Source organism: Choloepus didactylus, chromosome 6, assembly GCF_015220235.1.
Source record: "Choloepus didactylus isolate mChoDid1 chromosome 6, mChoDid1.pri, whole genome shotgun sequence".
Lineage (NCBI taxonomy): Eukaryota > Metazoa > Chordata > Mammalia > Pilosa > Megalonychidae > Choloepus > Choloepus didactylus.
The window spans coordinates 129,352,140-129,372,382 of record NC_051312.1 but is presented as its reverse complement, the minus strand read 5'-3'; the positions used below and the strand labels follow the sequence as shown (position 1 = coordinate 129,372,382).

The 20,243-nt window shown below is 48.1% G+C and overlaps 1 protein-coding gene across 21 annotated transcripts in view; it reads right to left on the bottom strand.

Annotated features, from left to right (window-relative positions):
- NCAM1 (neural cell adhesion molecule 1) overlaps positions 1–20,243 on the bottom strand; it is a 312,777-nt gene that overhangs the window by 4,680 nt on the left and 287,854 nt on the right. For 9 of the 21 annotated variants that reach the window (XM_037841466.1, XM_037841459.1, XM_037841457.1 and 6 more), the window contains 3 exons: positions 13,911–14,035; positions 10,591–10,771; positions 696–903 (listed from right to left, as the gene is read on the bottom strand). In XM_037841466.1, coding sequence (XP_037697394.1) covers positions 696–903; positions 10,591–10,771; positions 13,911–14,035 — 514 coding nt within the window. Of the gene's footprint in view, positions 1–695; positions 904–5,791; positions 8,114–10,590; positions 10,772–13,910; positions 14,036–20,243 lie in introns of those variants that run through there. The other 12 variants (XM_037841460.1, XM_037841458.1, XM_037841464.1 and 9 more) reach the window with 3 other exon arrangements.

The window sequence follows — 20,243 nt, the reverse complement described above, 5'->3', positions numbered from 1 at the left end:
GCCTGTACAGATATGCACATGTGTGTGTGTGTGTGCCTATATGATGCCTGCCACGTGGTGGAGTTAAACCACTTGTTTTCTTGCTTCTTCCCTTCTCTGATTGCTCCAACTCAGCCCTGCCCCGTGATGGGCTGTGAGGCTCCTGCTGATTGGCTCCGGGGCTGTTTCTCCACAGAAGCTGACAGGATGGCATCTGGAGTGTCAGCTCCACAAGGACAGGACTTTTTATCTGTTTCGTTCAGTTGTACCCTAGTGCCTGGGAACAGTGCCTTGCAATACTAGCTGCTTGATAAATGCTCGTTGAACGATGAACAAATGAATGAATGAATGACAGCAAGGCAAGTGTATGCCTCAGATGCTAGCTGCTTCCATTCCAACTGCTTTCCAGGTTTAGCTCTGATCATTCTTCCTGTTTTTATCTACACAGGGATTTGCAAACTTTGATGATATTCTACTACATTGCATCTAGCACTGGGACTTCAAATCTGCTTTTCAAACAGATGCCTCCAAAGACCATGCTTTGAGAAACACTGCTTTAATGCTTTTTTCCCCTTTAAGTTTCCCAAGAGGGAAGATGAAGTGGAGGAAAAGTTTGTTGAAAGCACCTGCTGATGGCTCAGCGGGGGCATGGGTGCTGGGCCCCTGGGCTAGGGGCGGAGCCCAGTCCTGGGTGGGGTAGGGGGGTTGGTACTCACGAGAAGGCAGCTTTGCCCTCCTCCATGTCCTTGCCCTTGGCACCGGGCCCGGCTTTCCCACACAGGTTGACAGCGATGCACATGAGCAGGCCACACTTGTTCAGGAAGTAGCAGGTGATGTCCACAACCACCAAGAGCAGAACAAAGATGACAATGAGGATGCCCACGATGGCCCCGGTGCTCAGACCTGAGGTGGGGCTGCCATTCGCTTGAGTGGGAGGGAGAGGGATGTGAGGGTTAGTTACTAGATGGTGCTGCAAGACTCTCTATGTCCTGCCTCTGGGAATGGGTAGGACCCAGATGACAAAGTGATGGCATTTTGTCCAGACTGACCCTTCCCTGGGGCTTTTCTATGGCTGGGGTCTCTCCACATCGTCAGGAGGGAGGGATGACAGCCTCATCTCTCAGACCAGGAGACGGGGAAGAGACATCCACAAGTCAGGGAGAGAGCAGGGATTGGAAGTCACATCTCCACCTCTGCCCTCGACTCCTGAGCCTCCACCCTGCACCCCAGGAGCATGCTGAGCCCAGCCAGTGAGTGTCTGAAGACGCTGGAAGACGGGGCAGTTGGAGGGCTCTACTGTGCCTCCCCTGGCCCAGGGGAAGTGGCTCACAGCTTTGGCTTTGCAGGGGAGGCAGGTCTGCAGTGGTCACTGGTTTCAGGCTGAGGTGGCAGAGGGTTCCTGGGGCTTCCTCTGGGCTGTGGTGATGCCATGCACAACAGGGTCCCCAATTACTACCCCACTTCCTCTCCCCTCTTTAGGAAAGGCTCCCAAGGAGCCCAGTGTTAGACCATATTGGGTCCCTGGTCTATCCTTCTTCCTTTCACCCCAGGAAGACAAGTGAAGCCCAGGTGGCCCTGGAGACATGGAGCATCCCCAGGCTTGTTGGGCAAGGTGAAGGGTCTGGGAATACTCACCTTCTGGGAGCTCAGACCTGCTTGGGTCAGACTTGAGGAAAATCAGCAGACTCACCCAGAGCTGCACACCCACACGGACAGGCACGCTCCCAGGCACGACAAATGCCCATTACAAAAGGACACACATTCTCACACTCGAGCAGTACACGCACCCTGGTTCTGACTGGGCTCTCTTCGAAGGACTCTGTCTTACTCCCGTGTCCATCTACAGTCCCCCCAGAGCTTTGGACTCTCTGTCACAGACGGATCCCTGATCCCTGGCTCCGCTCCTTGGGCCCAAGGGGCTGGGGTCCGCCGGCCGAGCACGTGGCGATTACCACCAGTTTCTGGGAGACAGAGGTTGTGAGGGAAGGAAAACCTATGGGGAGCACTGCATGGAAGCCAATGTGGGAACAATGACTCTACGCTGAAATACGGACATCTTGGATTTGTTTTTCTTCTCTTGCAAGGACGTGATTCCAGAACTGGCAGCCCCACCCCACCACTAGACCTGAAGCTTCTAGTGTCCCCAGTATCACCCAGGACAGCTGACTGGAGGCAGGGACTGTGGCCACCACTACGTGGGTCTCTGCCCCAGCCTGGCTCCACACTCTGTTCATTATCCTTCTGTTGAGTGCCACAGCCAGGCCCAGTGGCCTGTCAGCCACAGATCATGCCAGAGAGTGGAGGGTCATAAAACTTGGGGTAACTGGCACCCATGTTTCTGTGTTCCTCGGGGACTGCTCTGTCTGCCCTGGGGTCTCTCTGCCCCAGGGGGTCTCCAGCGGCAGTCCCATGCCACCGGTCCTTTTCAAACTTCAGTTCAGGACATGGGCCACCAGCCCAGCATCCCAGAGATAACCGCTCACAGCCTATTCCCTAACAGCCTAGGTAGTTGGGCCTGAGCTGGAGGAAACTCCCCAGCTCACAAATATTTTTGGTCCCTTTGGGGCCTTAGTCTTGCTTTTCCACCTTTCCACCTCAGGCTTTCTGCCCTGAAGATCTCAGCCCATTCCCTTAGGAAGGCCCCAAGGCTGGCAAAAGACTCTGGCCACTGTCCCTGGGCTTTGGCAGCAGAAGCTGCTACTGGCCCCAGCGGTCAGTGGGTCATTTTCTCAGCAGCTACTAATGCACAGGTGTTTCTGACTGGTCTCGTGAAAACAAAGCCATCCATTATACTTCTGCAGGGTCCTCACACTTTCCACCCAAAAAACGGAAAGAAATGTAGTCCCACACCCCCTGATCTGAATCCCAAATAGTCTCCCTGTTTAGGGAAGACATTTTTAACCTTGGGCTTTCTCTCCATCCCATGACACTGGGCCCAAGCCACTGCACTCTCCTGATATCAGTATCTGATGGGTGTTAAGTGCCTGCTTCCGGAAGAAGGAACATATAAAGTAGTATCTTTGTAGGGGGAAGGATGTCTGTGTTTTGGACTCAATGACACTTGCTCTCTATTCCAAGGTTTATATGTGAATATGGTTTGGCGGGACTAATCGCATCTCTAAGGGGGAAAAATAAACGATTTCAAAGCTGCTCTCTGTGTATGGGAGACCAGCTGCTGCAACAACTTCTGCTCTGGGCTCATTCCTGCCCAGCTGGAGGGCTGTCGGTTCTGCAGGCCACACACCGGGAGCACGTTCAGGATCTTGCCTGTGGCTTAAAACGAACAGTGGGAAACCTCAGGGCAGGGGACTCCCATTTCATTTGCTATAAAATTCAAATTCTTTATCCTGGCCTAAAAGCCCTACATGTGATGTGGCCTCTGCCCATCTCTCTGGCTGTCGTAGCTCCTGGCGCTGCCCCCTGACCGCTGTGCTCTGGCTGGGCTGGCCTTCGTGGTACCTGTGGGGCGTACCCAGCCCTGCCCTGCCTCAGGGCCCTGCTGATCTCCTGGCCTGGAGCACTCCGTCCACGGGCAGGCCTCAGCTCAAACTCCACCACTCCTCATCTTTTATCTAGCAAGGTACCTTCACCTGAAGCCTAACATGCTACCTGGTTTAAGTCTCCTCTTACCACCACCTGCCATTTTGTGTTCATTCACACGTTTCTTATGAACAATGTTCTAGCAGGTACCCTTTCTGTATAACATCTCCCCAGCATCTAGGACAATCCTGACTCACAGTAAATGTCCAAAAAATATTTGTTGAACAAAAGAAATGCATGTTTAGCCTGCAGCTGAGATGCTGTCTCCAAATACTTAAAGGTGTGTCATGAGAAAGAAGAAGTTACCTTATTCTGTGTGGCAACAATGGATGGGAATTTGGAAGCAGTGGAGGTGGTGGTGGTAGAGGCAGGTTTCAGCTCCCCATGAGGAAGAACTAACCAACAGAGCTACTCAAACCTAGTGGGGCTGACTTGGTAGGTGAGCTGCCTGTTGCTGGAGGCATTCAAGCGGAGGCTGGACAATGCCTCGAGCAGGGATGCTGCAATGCTCTGGAGGATGATTCCTGCACAGGGGAGGGCCCTGGATAGAAGACATCTTCAAGTCCCTCTCAATCATAAGAGACTGTCATTCCAAGTCGGATGTTCTCCAGTAGCTAGGACACCGTACAGAATCCCTAACGTCAATCTCCTCCATGGTGTGAACTAAGGACAAGTTCCTGGACGATGAAAACACCCTGTAGGTCCTATCCTTCATCACTGGTTTTTATGCTTTTATTTTTCCATAAAAATAAATATCTTTTAGTTCAAAACATTTCTCCACCTACTACAGAATTCCTGGGGTACTTTGTTAAAAACCAGATTCTAGGGCTCCCCGATTCTACTGAGTGACAGTCTGTGGGGGGTGAGGCCCAGGAATCAGGACTTGAATGAGCACGAGCATTCCAGGTGAGTTTTATGCAGCTGGAATTTGAGGACCACTGTTCCTAGGACTCTCTCCCCATATTACTATGAAAATCTATTCCCCCTATGGTCTGCCACTCAAGGACGAACTGTGTAGTCTCACCTGGTGACCCTGACCTTGACATACCGGACAGATTGGGAGAAAGCAAAGACTACCCCCCAAAGGAAAAGTTACCACCCAGTTCACCACCACTAAGGGCCCAGACTTAGAGAGGGAGTGGGGTGCTCCTCAAGCTGGAGGGAGAATGTTTGTAGCTTTTACAAAAGAAGCTATAAATGCGGGGGATATGCCGGGATAAGATGAAAGGGAATTCAAGTCAAGCCAACACTCATTATCTCTTGGATATTACAGAACTGTTTAGTCCAAGAAACTTAGAAGCACAAAGGTTATCTCTTCCATCACATATAACATTTACAAAAGATTAAAAAAGGAAAAATCAACCTTCCAGGGTCTATCTTTGCTGTTAGCTTCTCCCTGACCTCACTTGATTTATGCATCCATGGACCATGAGGGCAAAGAATGGTTCTTGGGAGCAGTTCCTGGATGGCTTCTGTGGTCAGAGCTGCCCTGGGCAGTGGCACTGTGAAGCCGGGAAGTCTGTCAGCTGGGATTCCCACTGTGGGAGAGGCTGGCACCGAAGAGGCAACCGGCTTGCCCCAAGACTGAGACCCACATACACCCACTTTCTTAAATGCCTTAATTAGAGAGATGATTCTCACATGACCCTGGTGGGACAGAAGTGGCAGCTCACCCCACACGCTATCGCGCTCTCAGAGCTGTCCAGCTGGGGCTCTGCTTCACTCATACGCCCCTTACACGTCTGCTTGCTTCTTCTTGGAATCTGCTAAACAGACGGCTGGTCTCAGGGGGTTGGAGTGTCTGACTGAGTGTGATTATAAGCAGAATGGGGTTTGCCAAACAGAACCTTCTTTCGTGTTCTATCACAAGATACTCTGAGCTGCCTCTGTTAAGGAGAGTGAAGGGGCCGTGATATCGGGGGACCTTGCTACACAGGGTTGTGTAGCTGATGGCCCCAAGTGTACCCCATCTCCAAGGTGACCACCTCTCCAGTTCTGCAAAGCACTCCCCCCCTCCACTGGGAACTAGGGAAGTCCAAGGAGAAAATGACCCCTAACAGATCTTAGGATAGCTGAGAAAAACATACTGCTCCTCACTAGAAAGGAAAAGCATTTCCTTTGGCTAGAACTCTATTCCCCAGGTGGTGAGTTGGGGGACCTTTTAAATGGTTCTCTAGAGAACCACAGTTATCCAGGGGCATGTGAGATAGGAGGACTTTTGATACTTTGCAGAACACACAACTACCAAATAAAATCAAACCACGCCGGTGAGTTCACATGAACTGTTATTTCCTTTAATAATGCAAAGGAGTAAACTTCATAAAGGCCTCGCTGATTATCTACACAACAATGTTAGCATTCTTATTAGTAGAAAAATGTGATCCAAACCTGCTGTATAAATATTCCAAAACGAGCAGAGAAACCCCATGGTCTGTGGAGCGCGGAGAGCACAAAAACGGGGCGCAGGGGCAGCTGAGTAAATTGAGAGCTCACTCCTGCAGGGTCTCTCAAGGACCCAAGCTGGCACCGAGGGCTGCAGCCCTCCCCGAGAACATGGGGGTCCAGTGGGACTGGGGTGCACTAATGCTGTCTCCCCAATGGCATACCCTGGGAACCCTGGGGCTGTCTGAATGGGCCCACTGCAACGACCCTGAAGTCGCTTCTGCTGAGGCCTGCTTGGTCCCCAGGATGTGTAAGGGGACAGGATGTGGCACACTTAAGGCCAGATCTGCAAAGGTGCCTTCAGAAATGCTGGCACCGACCCTCACCTGTGGGTAGGCTGGTAGCAGGGTTGAGACCAGCAAGCTGGGCCCTCCTGGGGAGAATACCCACGCCCACTCTCCAGGATGATCACTAGAACATTCTGGGAGCCTGGAGGAGAGCGGGTGGCCCCCAGTGTGAAGACAGGCCTCTCCTTGACCTCTCTATAGCTCTAATTGATGGGTGATCCTTATGCCAGGCCCTGGAGGTGCCATGGCCCCCTGTGTCCCTCTGCACTGAGCCTGAGAGCCGTGCCTGCTTCTCCTGCCCTGGTCTAGCAGAGGGGAGAGGTTCATGGTGGACTGGAAGGAGACGGGCTGCGCTGAGAAGCAGCCACCCTGCCTGGACAGCTGAGCAGTGTGCAGCCCCGGCATCTGTGTGTGCCCCCAAACCACAAACACCATGAACACAGGCATGCGCTGACCTGGGTGGGCACTGCCCCACGGACCACAGTGTGGGACCGTTTGGATTTCCAAAGGGAAAGGCCCAATGTGGTTGGCTAGTCTTGGAACATTAGGAAAAAACAAAACACAAACAGAAAAAAAAAACTGAAACTGAAGAGAACAAAATCAAACTTCCGTGGAGATGCTCAGAGATGAGATACATAGAATGACAGGTGACCACAGTGGAGGGAGTTTTTGTTCACTAGGATGTCCATCTCCAGGCACACAACGCCTGGGTCTCAATGCAGGATGTTAAACACACCTCCCTTCCTCTCCTTGGTTCTCCCCAACAGCAGGGGGGAACAGCTGAATTTTCAAAATGCCCCTGAACTAATGGGCCAATAGGGAGGCCGGAGCATTTGGGAGTCCTGACAGACTGGCCGAGTCCTAATTAATTCAAACCCCAGGGCCGGGAAGTCTGGGGGTGGCCGGTCCTTCTCGTTCTGCTCTGCTGGGCACACACGGGGAGGCTGGGGGACGCGTGCCTGGTTCACAGTGGGTGCTTCCAAGCCGGTGGGCTGATGCTCACAGTGACAAGCTGAGTCACCGCTGGACCATAACCCCCTGACACGGAGGCTCTGTGGGGCCTGCGACCGGCTGTCTGGAGGACAAGCTCCTTACAAGGCTGAACACGAGGTGGCACATCACAGCTCAGCCCTGCTCACAGAGGCAGCGTCAGGTGCTGGTTAGAGACACCAGGGCCCAAGCACTTCCCAGAACATTCCGCCAGCCCAGGAAATAGCCAACAAATCCAATTTCTTCCACTGCATGGGCAACAGGGTGACTTAAATGTATCATCGTGTCAGCAAAATACTCAGGTGAATCATCAAGGCCTGGCTCTCGTAACATAAATGAAGGCAAGGCCAACTACTTATTGGGGGGTGGGGGGCATGGAGTGGTAATGAGGGGGGGTTGTGGTTGGTTTTATGCAAGTTTTAGAAGGTACTTGGAAATCTTCCTCTGCTATGTCATTTTTAGGTAGAACAAAAAAAATCACAAGTAGCAGATATGCAGAAACTTCTCTGTAAACCTAGTGTGGCTTTTTTTTGTTTTTAAATGGTGTTTAAAGAGCTCTCAAATCATTTTTTACTGCCATTAAAAAGGGGGCAAATTCCTCAGTTAAATGACACAAAAGTCTCTATGCACAGCAAAATGTGGCGGTAAAGCTTTTGTCCAATCGCAAAACCTTTCTCATCCACACGGAGTTCTCTCTGTGGCTGTGAAAGTCCTGACAGATTCTTCCAAGAGGGACACTAATCATTCTCATAGGAACTGGGCTTTTAAGCAAATTTAATTTTTGTTTTCACATTCCTAACAGAGCAAAAGTAGAGTCACTGCAGAGAAAAGCAATGAGACAAAGGTGTAGGAGGCAGAGGAGCCTCCCAGGGTTGCTGCAGGTGCCAGACAGTGGGTCCCCAGAGAGAATGTGGTTGTTTAAAAGCAAATGTGGCAGTGGGGGATGTCCAGGTGACGTCCAAGGTGACATGGGTGACGACAGACACGGGAAGGGGAGGGGAAGGAGGAAAGAGAAGGCAGAGACAGAAACAGAGGAAAAAAATAGATAAAAAGAAAAAAAAAATAGGTCAAATATCGGAAATGCAGGAATCAAAGGTTAATCTAATTTAGTAATTTATACTGACAAAGATTAGAGAAGAGTTCAGTGCGGCACCAATGCCATAAGGCCAGTTCAGAAGCTCAGCAATGCCAGAAGCAGCACAGCAGGGTTAATCTGGGGGTTAGGGGTCAGCGAGCAAATGAAATTAAAGTGAGAGAACAGAAGCCTCCACAGTAGAATACAAGAGTTTGATTAGGAGAGGGTTACCTTTGACTAAGGCGAAGCCCCTTTGGATGTGGTCAACCAGACTGAATTGTCTGCCCTGCTCTACGATAGTCTTCTAGGCTCTAAGTAGGGTTTTGTACATGTGCTGGTGGAGATGCATTTGATTGCTATACTATGTGTAAACAAATTGTGCATAAAGATAGGGCACCACCTTTTCAGAGATAAATGAGACTTTTCTTTCTATTGCACAATCCCGCCCATTCGTAATGGTCCTAAAGAGAATCTAGTTCTGCACTCCCCACCGGAATTCCACCATAACTGTACATGCTGCAACTCAGAAATTAACTCTCGGATCCTAGTATAATGGCCAGAAAAGTTCAACCAAGCACAGACCCACTCCGAGACACCTATGCAGTAGAAACTGTGGGTGAAGTCAGCATGCCTCTAGCCCTCTCTGGGTTAACTGGGTGCCTTGGAAATTAACTAGAGGGACCCTGGATCTCCAGTGGGCAAGACTCTGGAGGACAAAGTTACTCCGGGATTCCTGTCCCTGACACACAGGCCCTATCCCACCATTCCTTCTCCAAACACCAGGAACTGATGCCACTGGCAGAGTCCCACATGTGAATGCAGCAGATCCTGGGCTGCCTTTTGAGTCCTACCCCAGAGCACAAATACCATGCAGAGTCTGTCTTGCTGCAAAGCCTCTCATTCCCCCAGCTCCTGAGGGTCCCATAAAGACCAGGCAGATTTGGATACTCACACTGGACTGTCAGGTCAAGGAAAAACTGACCAAAGTGTATAAAGAGAGCAGGGGCAGAGGAAAGACAGGGCTATCTCCCCTTGGATACACCATGAAGCCATAATGGGAACATCCCTTTTGGTTCCATCCGGGTGTTGCCTTCATCCCTGACCCTGTGACCAGTGCCTGCAGAGACCTGCCCACTCTGGGAGCCTTTCTGACAATGCAGAGGTGAGGATCAGTAGATGCTTCTGATCTAGGGCTTTTTAAAAAGTCACCTGCCAACTCGCTGGAAGCCCCACGCAGATTCCTCAGACACACACATTCATGCACAAACAACCATCGGGAGCCACACACAGCCCTGTGTAGCACACGGCCCGTGTCCTCTCTGGTCTGTCTCCTCCATGGGAGGGGCAATTGTGACGACAGAGCCAAGCAAGCCAGGTGGGGTGGGCATGACAAAGGAATCCGGGACACCCTTCTCCCATACCGAACACAGCAGAGAGTTTAAGGGCCCCATCCACCAGGCAGTGGCTGTATGTTCTATGCCCTTCTCTCCTGCCTGTGTTTGGTGTTTGGCTGGTCTGGAAAAGCAAAGAATGATGCTGAAGTTCTCTTTCCCTCAGGGGGATTTGGTCACTGAGGAGATCGGCCATTAGCAGAAAGGGGGCTGGGCCAGAGAGCAGAACTCTCACTTCATTCCCACACTTGAGTCGGTCCTCAGTCCCAAAGACCGATCTGCATCTCCTAGAACTGTTCCTATCACAGTCCCTAGCAGACTGGATTGCCTTCAATTGATGGCATGGTCCAGCATCTATTTTCTTCAAGTGATTCAATTCAATCTTTGTTTCAATCAAGAGGCCCTTGGCTTATACTAACAGGGCACCATCTCTTCCTTCTCTTGGGGTCACCACAGAGAAGAGATTGGGACCATGGTTGTGCAGGTAAAGCAAGCATCAGACAGAGAGCGCTCAAGAACAGTTACATGGTCCTTGTATGAAATGGCAGATGGCAGATAAGGTCTCAAAAAAGGATCCTTACTCAACCAGCTTCCAAGGCTAGGCTGAAGCTGGGGCTTTTCCCATCTGAGGGGTCCCATGGACTGGTTTAGCCAAAGTCCTTCAAGGATCATTTCCCTAGGATGCCTGGCCAAGCTTTCCAGGGGTACAGTACATCTCAACCCACTGCACAGATAGGTACAAAGCAAAACTAAGCTTTGCATGGGAAACCAATCATGAGGATGGCTGTAAGCAAGCAATTGTCAGGGTCATTCAGGCACATTAGGAGGTGCGGCACTGCGCATTAATTCAAAGCAGAAAACTAACAGAAAGCAGAGGTGGGCATACCTGGGATGGCTGTGGGCTGGGCTGAAGTCCTGAAAACAAAGTGAGCCGCCTTGGATTTTCCCTGCTGGTTCTCTGCCACCACGTAGACCTCATACTCAGCATTCCAGTCCAGGGACTTGAGCATGACGTGGTCACTGCCAGAGGGGAGCCTGATCTCTGGTTTCCACTCAGAGGAGAGCTTCTGGGAGGAACGGGCAAGGACACAAGACACCAGAGAGCTTTAGGTACAAACACAGGTAAGACCACCTAACAGGTAGAACTTAAGGGAGGTGACCACTGTTGGTAGGAATTCGAGAGCCCCCTTCCTGCCCGCAAATGCACATGCTGGGCACAAATCCACATAAGGATGTCCTAAAAGAGTAATGACACTATGTATCTGTGTGTGTGTATACACACACACACACACACACACACACACGTTTCTTGTCATATTTCAGAATGTTGCTCTCAGTCTGGTGTGTGATTCATCTCTCTGACACCTGAACATTGTACAGATTCCAGGGGTTTTGTTGAAAATAAGTTATCATCCTCTGACTACCTACTATGTGCCTGGCACTATCCTGAAGACTCTGCACGCATTTTCTCTGTATCCTCCCAATAGCCCCATGAAGGGTTTTGTCAGGCCCTCACTAAACCTGACAAAGGCGAAGAGAAAGAGGTTAGGTGACTTCCCAAAGTCACACAGGCAGTCAACATTGCAGCCGAGTTCACCTGAGCCCAAAGCTTGTGATCTTTCCCTTTCAAAACAGGGAGGTCAGCAAACACTTGTTGAAGTGAAGTGACAGCTCTGCAGGGTGACATGGTCTCTACAACTGCAGCTGAATAGCTGGGGGTGTCTCAGCTGTCAATTCTGCTCTCAGGGACAAAACTGGAGGACTCGTGGTTCCCATAGGGAATGCTACCCCTGGCTCAGCAGAGCACTGCCCGGACGTGATTTCAGGCCTGAAGCTGGAGTTGGGAGGTCCCCTTTTTCCTCATCAGATGTTCCTTTTTGTTCTCTCCTACACAGTCGCCAATGAGTCTGCTCCTTGGTGGGAGTTTGTAAAACCGTTGTTAGGGGCCTACCTCCCTAACACAACAGTTGTGGAAGAAGATTCAAAGACTTCCTGAGAATGTTGGTTGGTTTCACAGTTACACAGTCCATCTCTTCAGTCTTTGACCTTTTCAGAAGGCGTAAGTTCTGAGGTGTAAGCTGGGCACACGAGAAGGCGTGACAAATGTTTACCTCTGAAGGGCAGAAAATGCTAGCAATGTCGCAGGGAAGGTGGGCTAGCAGCTCCTGTGGATCCCATGGCAAAGGCTGGGTGAAGGGCTGTCTAACAGCAGTGCGATTTTCCCAGGCAAAACGATTGGCACCAGCCTAAGAGATGCCTTTAGGAATGTGACCGAGCTCATTCCATGGCCCTCGGCTCTTGTGGGGAAAACAACAGGAAGGGGAATGCCAGTTTCCATGGAGTCTAACCAGGGAGCCTGGGTGTTAGCATACGTGTACGTCACCATGTGGCTCTGTTATAATTCACCCAAAGAAATCTGGCTGTCTGCCTTTTCTCTTCTTTCTCTGCTTCCTTGTCAAGCATCATTACAAAAGAGACAACCACAATAGAAAGCAAATTTGAATAAAGCAAACATTATACTATATAATGTATATTAATACTATGTGATAATAACAATATTTAGCAAATATGAGTTTTTCAAGTGAAAGAGAAGGCTGTTAAGGTTGCTGAAATCTAATATATCTCAGTGTTTGGCACCAACTGTCCTTTTAACGTGGACCTGCCGGGCACAGCAGCCTCAATGGCTCCTCTGGCAAACCGGTATCTGGGGCGGCCTTGTGTGCGAGAGATTTCTGGCCCGAGCCTGCATCTTAGCAATACCGGTAATAGTGATCACTTATAGGGGTTTCCAAGTATCAGGCATATTTCATGCTCTTTATGAACATTATGACTAATTTTTACAACTTGATAAAGTAGACATTTGATTCCCATTTTATTGATGCAGAAATTCAGGTTTTGAAAGACTGTGTGATTCATCTCAGGTCACATGCTGCTAGGTGGTAAGCTGGAATTTGATCCCATGTCTGCTCTAAAAACCAAATTCTGTCCACTGTGCCACTCAGCACAATGACCAAAAGCATCCCCCCACCCTCACAACTCTGCTGCCAGGGGGCATGTGGGACCCCTGCCCAGTCTCTGCATCCGAATCAGCCCCAGGGACCCCTTGGATAGCGGCACTTCTGGGTTGGGCCTTAGGGAAGTCAACTGAAACTTTTCTGTCAGGTTCACACCCAGCTTAGCAATTAAGGGAGAAAGCGGCTGAGCGGACTGACAGGGCTTGTCTATTCTAACGCGCCATAGACCTAACCAGTAAAGAACTTACATGTGACATCAATGGGGGCTGACTGAAAGGCACAGAGTGGGTAGCAACTTCCTGAACAACCCTTTATTTACTTATTTATCTACTTAGCCATTTGAAGAAAGAAAATCACCCTCTCATTATTTTCTACTACTAAGAAACCCTAGCAAGAGGCTATTCCCAGTTCTGAGAGACTATCTCTAAGCCTCTCTGTGATTGGTTGTGGTTGACATTCTAAAGTGTCATTCTAAAACCAAAAAAAGGAGAGCAATTCTCAATTTGGGGGTTGGGGATGGAAGGGGGAGAGACAGGAATCGTAGATGAGTGGTGAGCTGGGCAAGGAAGAAAAGGCTTACAGGAAGCCCATCGTCATCGAGGACTAGAACAGCTCAGGTGGAGGGAACTGGGCAGGGGGCAGAGAGCCCAGCCCCTTCAGTCAGATGGACCTGCATTCAAACAGGTCCTGTCTGAACAGGTCCCTCGCTCACCCAGCTGTGTGAGACAGGGAAGCTAGTGATCGCTGTAAGCCCCAGTTACTTCACCTGTAAAAGGGGGATAATCATAAGACCTACTCCACAGGGTCCTCGGGGAAATAAACGCAGGTAATCAGAGTCTTCATGTGGTATGCCCAGCACACAAGACACACTTTATCAAAAGTGGCTGATAATAGCCGTGTGTTGTTAGGAAAAAGTACAGGGTACTGGCCAAATAACCTTGCAGAAAATCTTCAAGATAGGGAAAAACCAATCATGGTTTAATCACTGGAGGTGTAAAGTAGTCCCAGGGTAGACATGGCCTGGGCATTGCAGGTCAGTCCTGGAATTTAAAGCCCTGACCGGGGCCCATGAGCACCTGCAAGACACAGACCCAGACTGTCGCAACCCCGCCCCGCCTGGGCTTCGCTGGACTAACAAGGAGGGCGCCAAGGGCTGCAGGGCCCAGGGAGACGGGAAGGCAGGGCCACTCACCGCTCGGTACTTGACCAGGTAGTGTCTGATGGGGGAGCCGCCGTCATCCTGCTTGATGAGGTTCACTTTAATAGAGTTCCCATCCTCTCCCATCTGCCCTTCGAGCTTTGGTGCACTGGGTTCCCCTGAAACAGCCAGTTAATTCACATGAAATTTTCATCTCCCACATGAAAATCCAACCCATCAGAATGGGATGCAGTGATGGGGTGGGGCTGGCCTCTTTTCTTCCTTTCTCAGAAATTCAAATGGTTACAAAGCAATAAATAGAAAACTTGGAATTCCAGTTGGATGCCTCCGACAGAGACCACCTTTTGGGAATGTTGTGGGAAACACCCTTTCTATTTGCACAGGCCTTTTGCCATTTTAGAAACAGGCTTTTTCCCCCTTTTTCACTGGCATCTTTCATTTCATTTTTAGCTGCTCTTTACATTGCAAATGAACTTTTATAAACCTGATAAGTTTTGAGGAACAGCTTGAAATCTGGGGAAATGTAAGCATCTGACTAGAAAACCTGCACCCATAAAATACTTTTACAAAGGGGCCCAGTTTCTTCCTGGGGTTGGGGCACTGATCCCTAATGAAAGTGAATGATGATGTGTTCTTGAGACTGGCTCTTCATGAATTAAGTGTTATTACTCAGATTCTTTTTTTTTTTTTTGAAAGCACACATTTCCAATTGTGATTAAATAAAGGGCAATTTGCCATCAGCAAGCTTCTGGAGTGTCCCCTGTTTATGTGGCTCAAATGACTGGGTGATCATCCTTGGTACCTCGAATTAAAGTAACAACCATTAAAGTCTTTTTCTTTGTGAAAGGAGAGAGAAAAAAATGTCTTCAGCATTTCTCAACAGAAAAAAAGTCAATGTTTCTTTTTATTTGCCGTATACGCTCGGCACTGTGAATCCAAGGTCAAGAAGCAAGATGAGCTTGTATGTGATAAACTACCAGGGTTGGGCTGGCTCTTCAGTGAGCAAGACGCTGATTTAATTAAAGAGAAACTACTACATTACTATGTACGGAAAGCAAGGAAGTGAAAGAACATCCAATATAAAATGTTAAAATTAAGATTTAACACACTTGGGAATCCCGCACTTCCTAGAAGAGCTACCTCCCTATTTCATGGTCTCAGATAGAAAACTTGCAGAGGCTATAAAAGTTCCTTCTGGGTGAGCCGCCTTGGTTTGCTTTCTGGAAGACAGAATCCCAGAAAGGTGACAGAAGGGCCAGGAAAAGGCCTGTCACTGGGCCTTGGATCTGATCATAAAAAACATGCACTGCTGGTCATTTGTGAGAAGGCCACTGGCCAAGCCAGAGTCTAGCCCACTCTCGTCATTTGGTCACGTCAGGGCCCTTGAAATGGCCTGAGTGTCTCGCTTCCCGCTATGACACAAGGAGGAGTCAGAGAGAGTAATCTGCTGTAGAGCCCATCTGCTCGGATTGGGTCAGTGGCATGCACATCACCTGGGAGCTTGTTAGAAACAGACTCGCACCTTAACAAGGCCCCTAGGTAATCTATGTGTACTTTTATGTTTTATGTGTACCAGTGGGGACAAATAAGAGCTGCAACAGGGAGGCTGCATAATCCCAATGTCAGAGGGATAAAGTATTTAGGGAAAGTTGTGTTTGTTATTTGTTTCCTTAAATTATTTTCCTAATTAAGGAAAAATAAAAACAAATAAAAAGACAAATGGGCTTCAGGCAAAGACTTGTCCTCTGTTTACGCCACTATCTAGTTAATGGAAAATGTTTAGAAATTTGGTTTAGATGATGCCAAGGTATGCAGGTGTTTCAAATCTTTTTGGATCATTCTAAGTCTTAGATAAAAATTCAACTATGTCAGTATCATTAAAAATACCCAGTACTAAAAGGAAACTCCAAAGTGTTAAGGCATGTATTTTCGAGTCGGGTAGGGGATGTGTGTAGACTCACTGATACTGAACAAACGGAAGTAGGAGATACAGGCGAATTTCAGAAATTCTATACTCTAACTGAACCAGGGTGACCAACTCAACCTGGTTTGCCTGGGACTTCCCAAGTACCAGCACTGAAAGCTCCAAGCCCCAGGAGAACCCGCAGCCCAGGCAAACGGCCTGAATGGAAATGGACACAAATCGTTACTCTTTGGGTGCTCAGAATCACAGCACCGACTCTGATGGATAGCCAATTCACCTGAAGGAGGATGGGATTTTCATCAGGTGGTCTCGGTGGCCTCTCAACACACCCACCAGGCGAGGACCAGCCCATCCTCCAGGGCCTGGGAGGTTCACAGAGATTAGCCCACGGGAGCCACTCTGGCTGTGTCTTCCTTACTATTTCCTATTGGAACTGAACACCTTGAGCTTCCCAGGCTGAGTCAATACTACAAAACACTTTTGCGGAGCTCTGCTTTTTAGGGGGAGTATCTATTAAAAAGGTGTTCTCCCTGATGCCTTTTGAAGATCTCTTTAAAACTGAGTGCTAGTGATGTCAAAGTAGCTGAAGCTGTCTGCTGCCTTAAGCAAGTCACTGCTTCCATCTCCACATTTGCAAACTATGGGCACTGGACATGCTTGTCTAAGGCTCTGACATCAATGTGACCGTAATTATCCTTTTGTTATTTCTCATGACACTTAATGGAAGACAGAACACGAATACAAGATATGAGTTCACCTAAGGCACAAAGTTGTTGGAGAAACATACCATTTTTACAAAGTTGTCATAAAAGACCATCTTCGAAAAGAGAACCAGTCTCTTCAAAGACACATGAACAAAAATCTCTCCAAGGAATCCCTGCAGAAACCAACGGCTCTAATGAAAGTACTCCCTTATCTTTGAGCTTGTTTCAGAAAAATATTGGAATCACAGAAAACCACTAAAACCTCCACTTGAGTTGGAACAATATAACATGCTCTCATTTTCCCTGGGTGGCTACCATGCTGATATGCGTGTATTATTTTTTTTCATAGAATCTAGAGCATTTGATATCCTATAATACTCAGGCATATCATTTAGAGCTCTTTAAATGTGATTTAAAATTCAATATATATACACCAATTAGGCACCAGGTAATCTATTAGGTACTGAAGTTTTAAAGGTGAATAACACTTTTTTTTTTCCTGCTAAATGAAAAAAGATAATTACAATCAATTCCTTTGAAAAACTGTGGGGCCCTAGGTCAGAAACATAACCCCTCTTATGACAGAGTTTCTAAAACAATCTCATATTCAACTAATACCATACAGATTCTGACCATCTTTCTGGCTATATAAATTTCTGTAAATGCATTAAGATGTGGGAAGAGTAATAGCTGTTTAACCTACTGCCTTATTCATCTTCAAATGTTTACTGTTGGCTACTTTTGTAAAGATTAGAAATGGGGTTAAAGAAATGATTTCCTGAGCTATCTGAGCAAAGGAAGCTCCAGGTCTGGCTGAAAATGGAGGGCGGACGCAGAAGAAATTGGGTCTTGGCATTTAGAAGGCTCACTGCTTTACTGAACACATTAGAAGAGGAAATTCTTTACAGGGTCCCAATGTGCGCTCTGTTCCGAGATGGCTGCTGTGATTGGAATCATTATGGGTAATTTCAGAAAAACCAATATTGTAATTATTTGTAAATGTTGGTTTGCAATTGAGCAGCAATTGGCAGGTTGCTCCAAGAAAACCCCTGGGGTTAATTATAACCTCTGATTTTAGCTTCAGTCATGAGTCAAAATCCACCCCCCCCCCCAATATTTTATGTAAAGACTAAAACAGTGGTACCTTAAAAATAAGCCTTGCCAAGAACAAGTATGAAATATTAGGCAGTTCTGGTGTTTTCTGGCACAAAGAAAATCAGGTACTCAAGAGAAAAAGAATGTACAGGAGGGACCACATTAAGTCAGATGTATTACAGGTGGTCCTACAAAATTCCCCTCGCGAAGCCATAATTGAAATGTGTATTTCTAGCCACGCAGATTGCAGGTTCTGCCTTTGTAATTACTGTGCTACTGTGCCCCTACATCTGAGTCTGCATCATATCCTTCTCTGTCCACAAAGGCCCTGGGGTTACAAAACCACTTCTGGACATCTGAATTCCATGACAAAAATTACAGCCAGTCTTGGGTGTTTGGACAACATTTGTGAAATTTAGAAGGAAAACAATATATTCCACTTTTCATTCAAAAGATCCCAAGCCCCAAGAGCCGTATCTTCTGAGTGAAATGCTGAGTTGCCAACAGGCATCTCCATACAAGTCTCAGCCTGCTTTCTCTTCATGCACTTTGTTTTCTCTCCCCTAGGGGTCCTCACAGAGTTTCGGGTGTCTGAGTATAAACCAATGACAGGATTTCGAACCTGCAATAAAATCAATTTTTACTTTTACTATTCAAATAGGATTGTGCAGCATTAAAATTACTGTTCATTTTGTTTATCCTAACTCCTGTCCCCCTTTGTTGATTATTTCTCACAGGCAATTTGAAATCATATATGCCTTTTTATTACGTATTTTAAAAGTCCAAAACGCATGATTTATCTATTCGAGTGTGAAGTCTATTCAATTTTTTCAAATCAGGAACATTTACAATTATATCAAGGGGTTAGAAGTTTAACTCGTCTTTAGGGAATCAGCAAATTACCTTAGGAAATCAGGATACAGAGTTATTAGACCACTCATCCTCCTTCCTGAAGCAGACCATTAGCCCTCGATGCCAAAAAAATAGACAAATCTAACACGGTCTCTGCTGCATACATCCTTGGCCTCTCCTAACTCCCCCTGATGTCTGACAACCTACATTGCAATTCCAGGGATGCTGGGGTGACTTTCTGACAGATCCAAAGAACCATCTGATGACATGGGTGGACACTGATAGGTCTTAAGCTTTGCTCCCCTAATGGTGGGTTTGGAGTGGCTTCTTTTCCTGAGCTCTTTTCTTTTATGTGTTAAGGATCCACCTGTGCTAGAGCTACCTGATTTCTTTCCTTCCTAGTCCCTGACTCCAGAGAATCTGGGGTACTCGATCAGTGGGTTTCATTGAACACAGCCACTTCCTCAGCTTTTACAGAGAAAGGTGAAGCTTCCTAAGGCTTCTAGCCCCTCAGTCCTTCTTAGCACCATCTTTCTTGGGAACTGTGAATGTCAGCGTGTGCATGGGTGGGCCGGGGGAGCGGGGACAGACAAATGCCAGTGCAGCATACAAATTAAACAGCAACAAATGAACTCTGACAGACCGAACCACAAAAATACCAATTCCCCTTCTCCTGGGTGCCATGAAAACACCAACAGATTAATTGATCAATTATCTTTGTTTCATCATCCTAAAAAGAAAATACGACCACGAAGGTATGGCTTGTGGTTATGGGGCTGAGCCAAGCTGAGGAAGTTATGACAGAAATAACTGCCATCACCAACAATTAGCTCGGCTCCTGCCTCCAAGACCACAAGGGGGATTTGGGCACATCTTCAACACTATTTCATGGACTTTCGATTCGTTATTAAGAAGTATGAGGCTCCTGGGATGTTCCAGCCCTTCTTATACTGGGAACTCTTGGGAAATGGGCAGTTTCCACAGCCAGCAGTGAGTGACCCTTGGTCCCTGCCCACGGGGCTCGGGGCTGCGGCACGTCACTGCCTTCCTCTCCGTCCCCGTCACGCTAACTCTCTAACCTGGTCTCCACCAGTGCGGGGGATCCTTAGAAATAAAGGCAATTAGAGCGTACACCTTGGTGAAAAGTCAGACACCGTGGCAATCCAGACACACAGCTGTAAAAAATAAAGGAGGGAGTGGAAGGGGTGGTTAGTGATGTTTTCAATCTAAGAAGGAAGAGTGGGTGTTAAAAGAGTTTAGTTCATCAGAAACAGCATTTCCTAGTACGAGTCAGTGTCAGTAGCTAAAGAGAAAAGATCATTATGAATGGGTGGGAGGAATCCATGCTCAGACATGCAGCACATCTATGGAAGGGGTGCTGAGGGCTTCTTGGCACACGCATGCTGGTGGGTGGGGATGAGGTGGGGTCCCATTTACACAGAGTCCTCCGGGAGCTGGTGGACATGGCCACAGCATCCTCGAGTCGTGGAGAAGGAAGCAGACCCTGCAGTCACACCACGCCATGAGATGGGAAATGAACTTTTGCACCAGGCGCCTCTTAAGCTCACCACCGCAAGCCCAATCCTGCAATCCTGGGACAGGTCCCCGGGCTTACCTGCCGTGATCGCCTGTGACATGGAGCTCTGTGGACCCAGGAACCAACTAACCTCAGAGGATGGTGCCAGGGGCCTGTTTTAACCTCCCTGCTTCCAATTTGCCTTAATTCACTCAGTACTGCTGGGCTCAGTAAACACCCTTCAAATGACCCTACCGTAGGTGTAGCAACCAGGA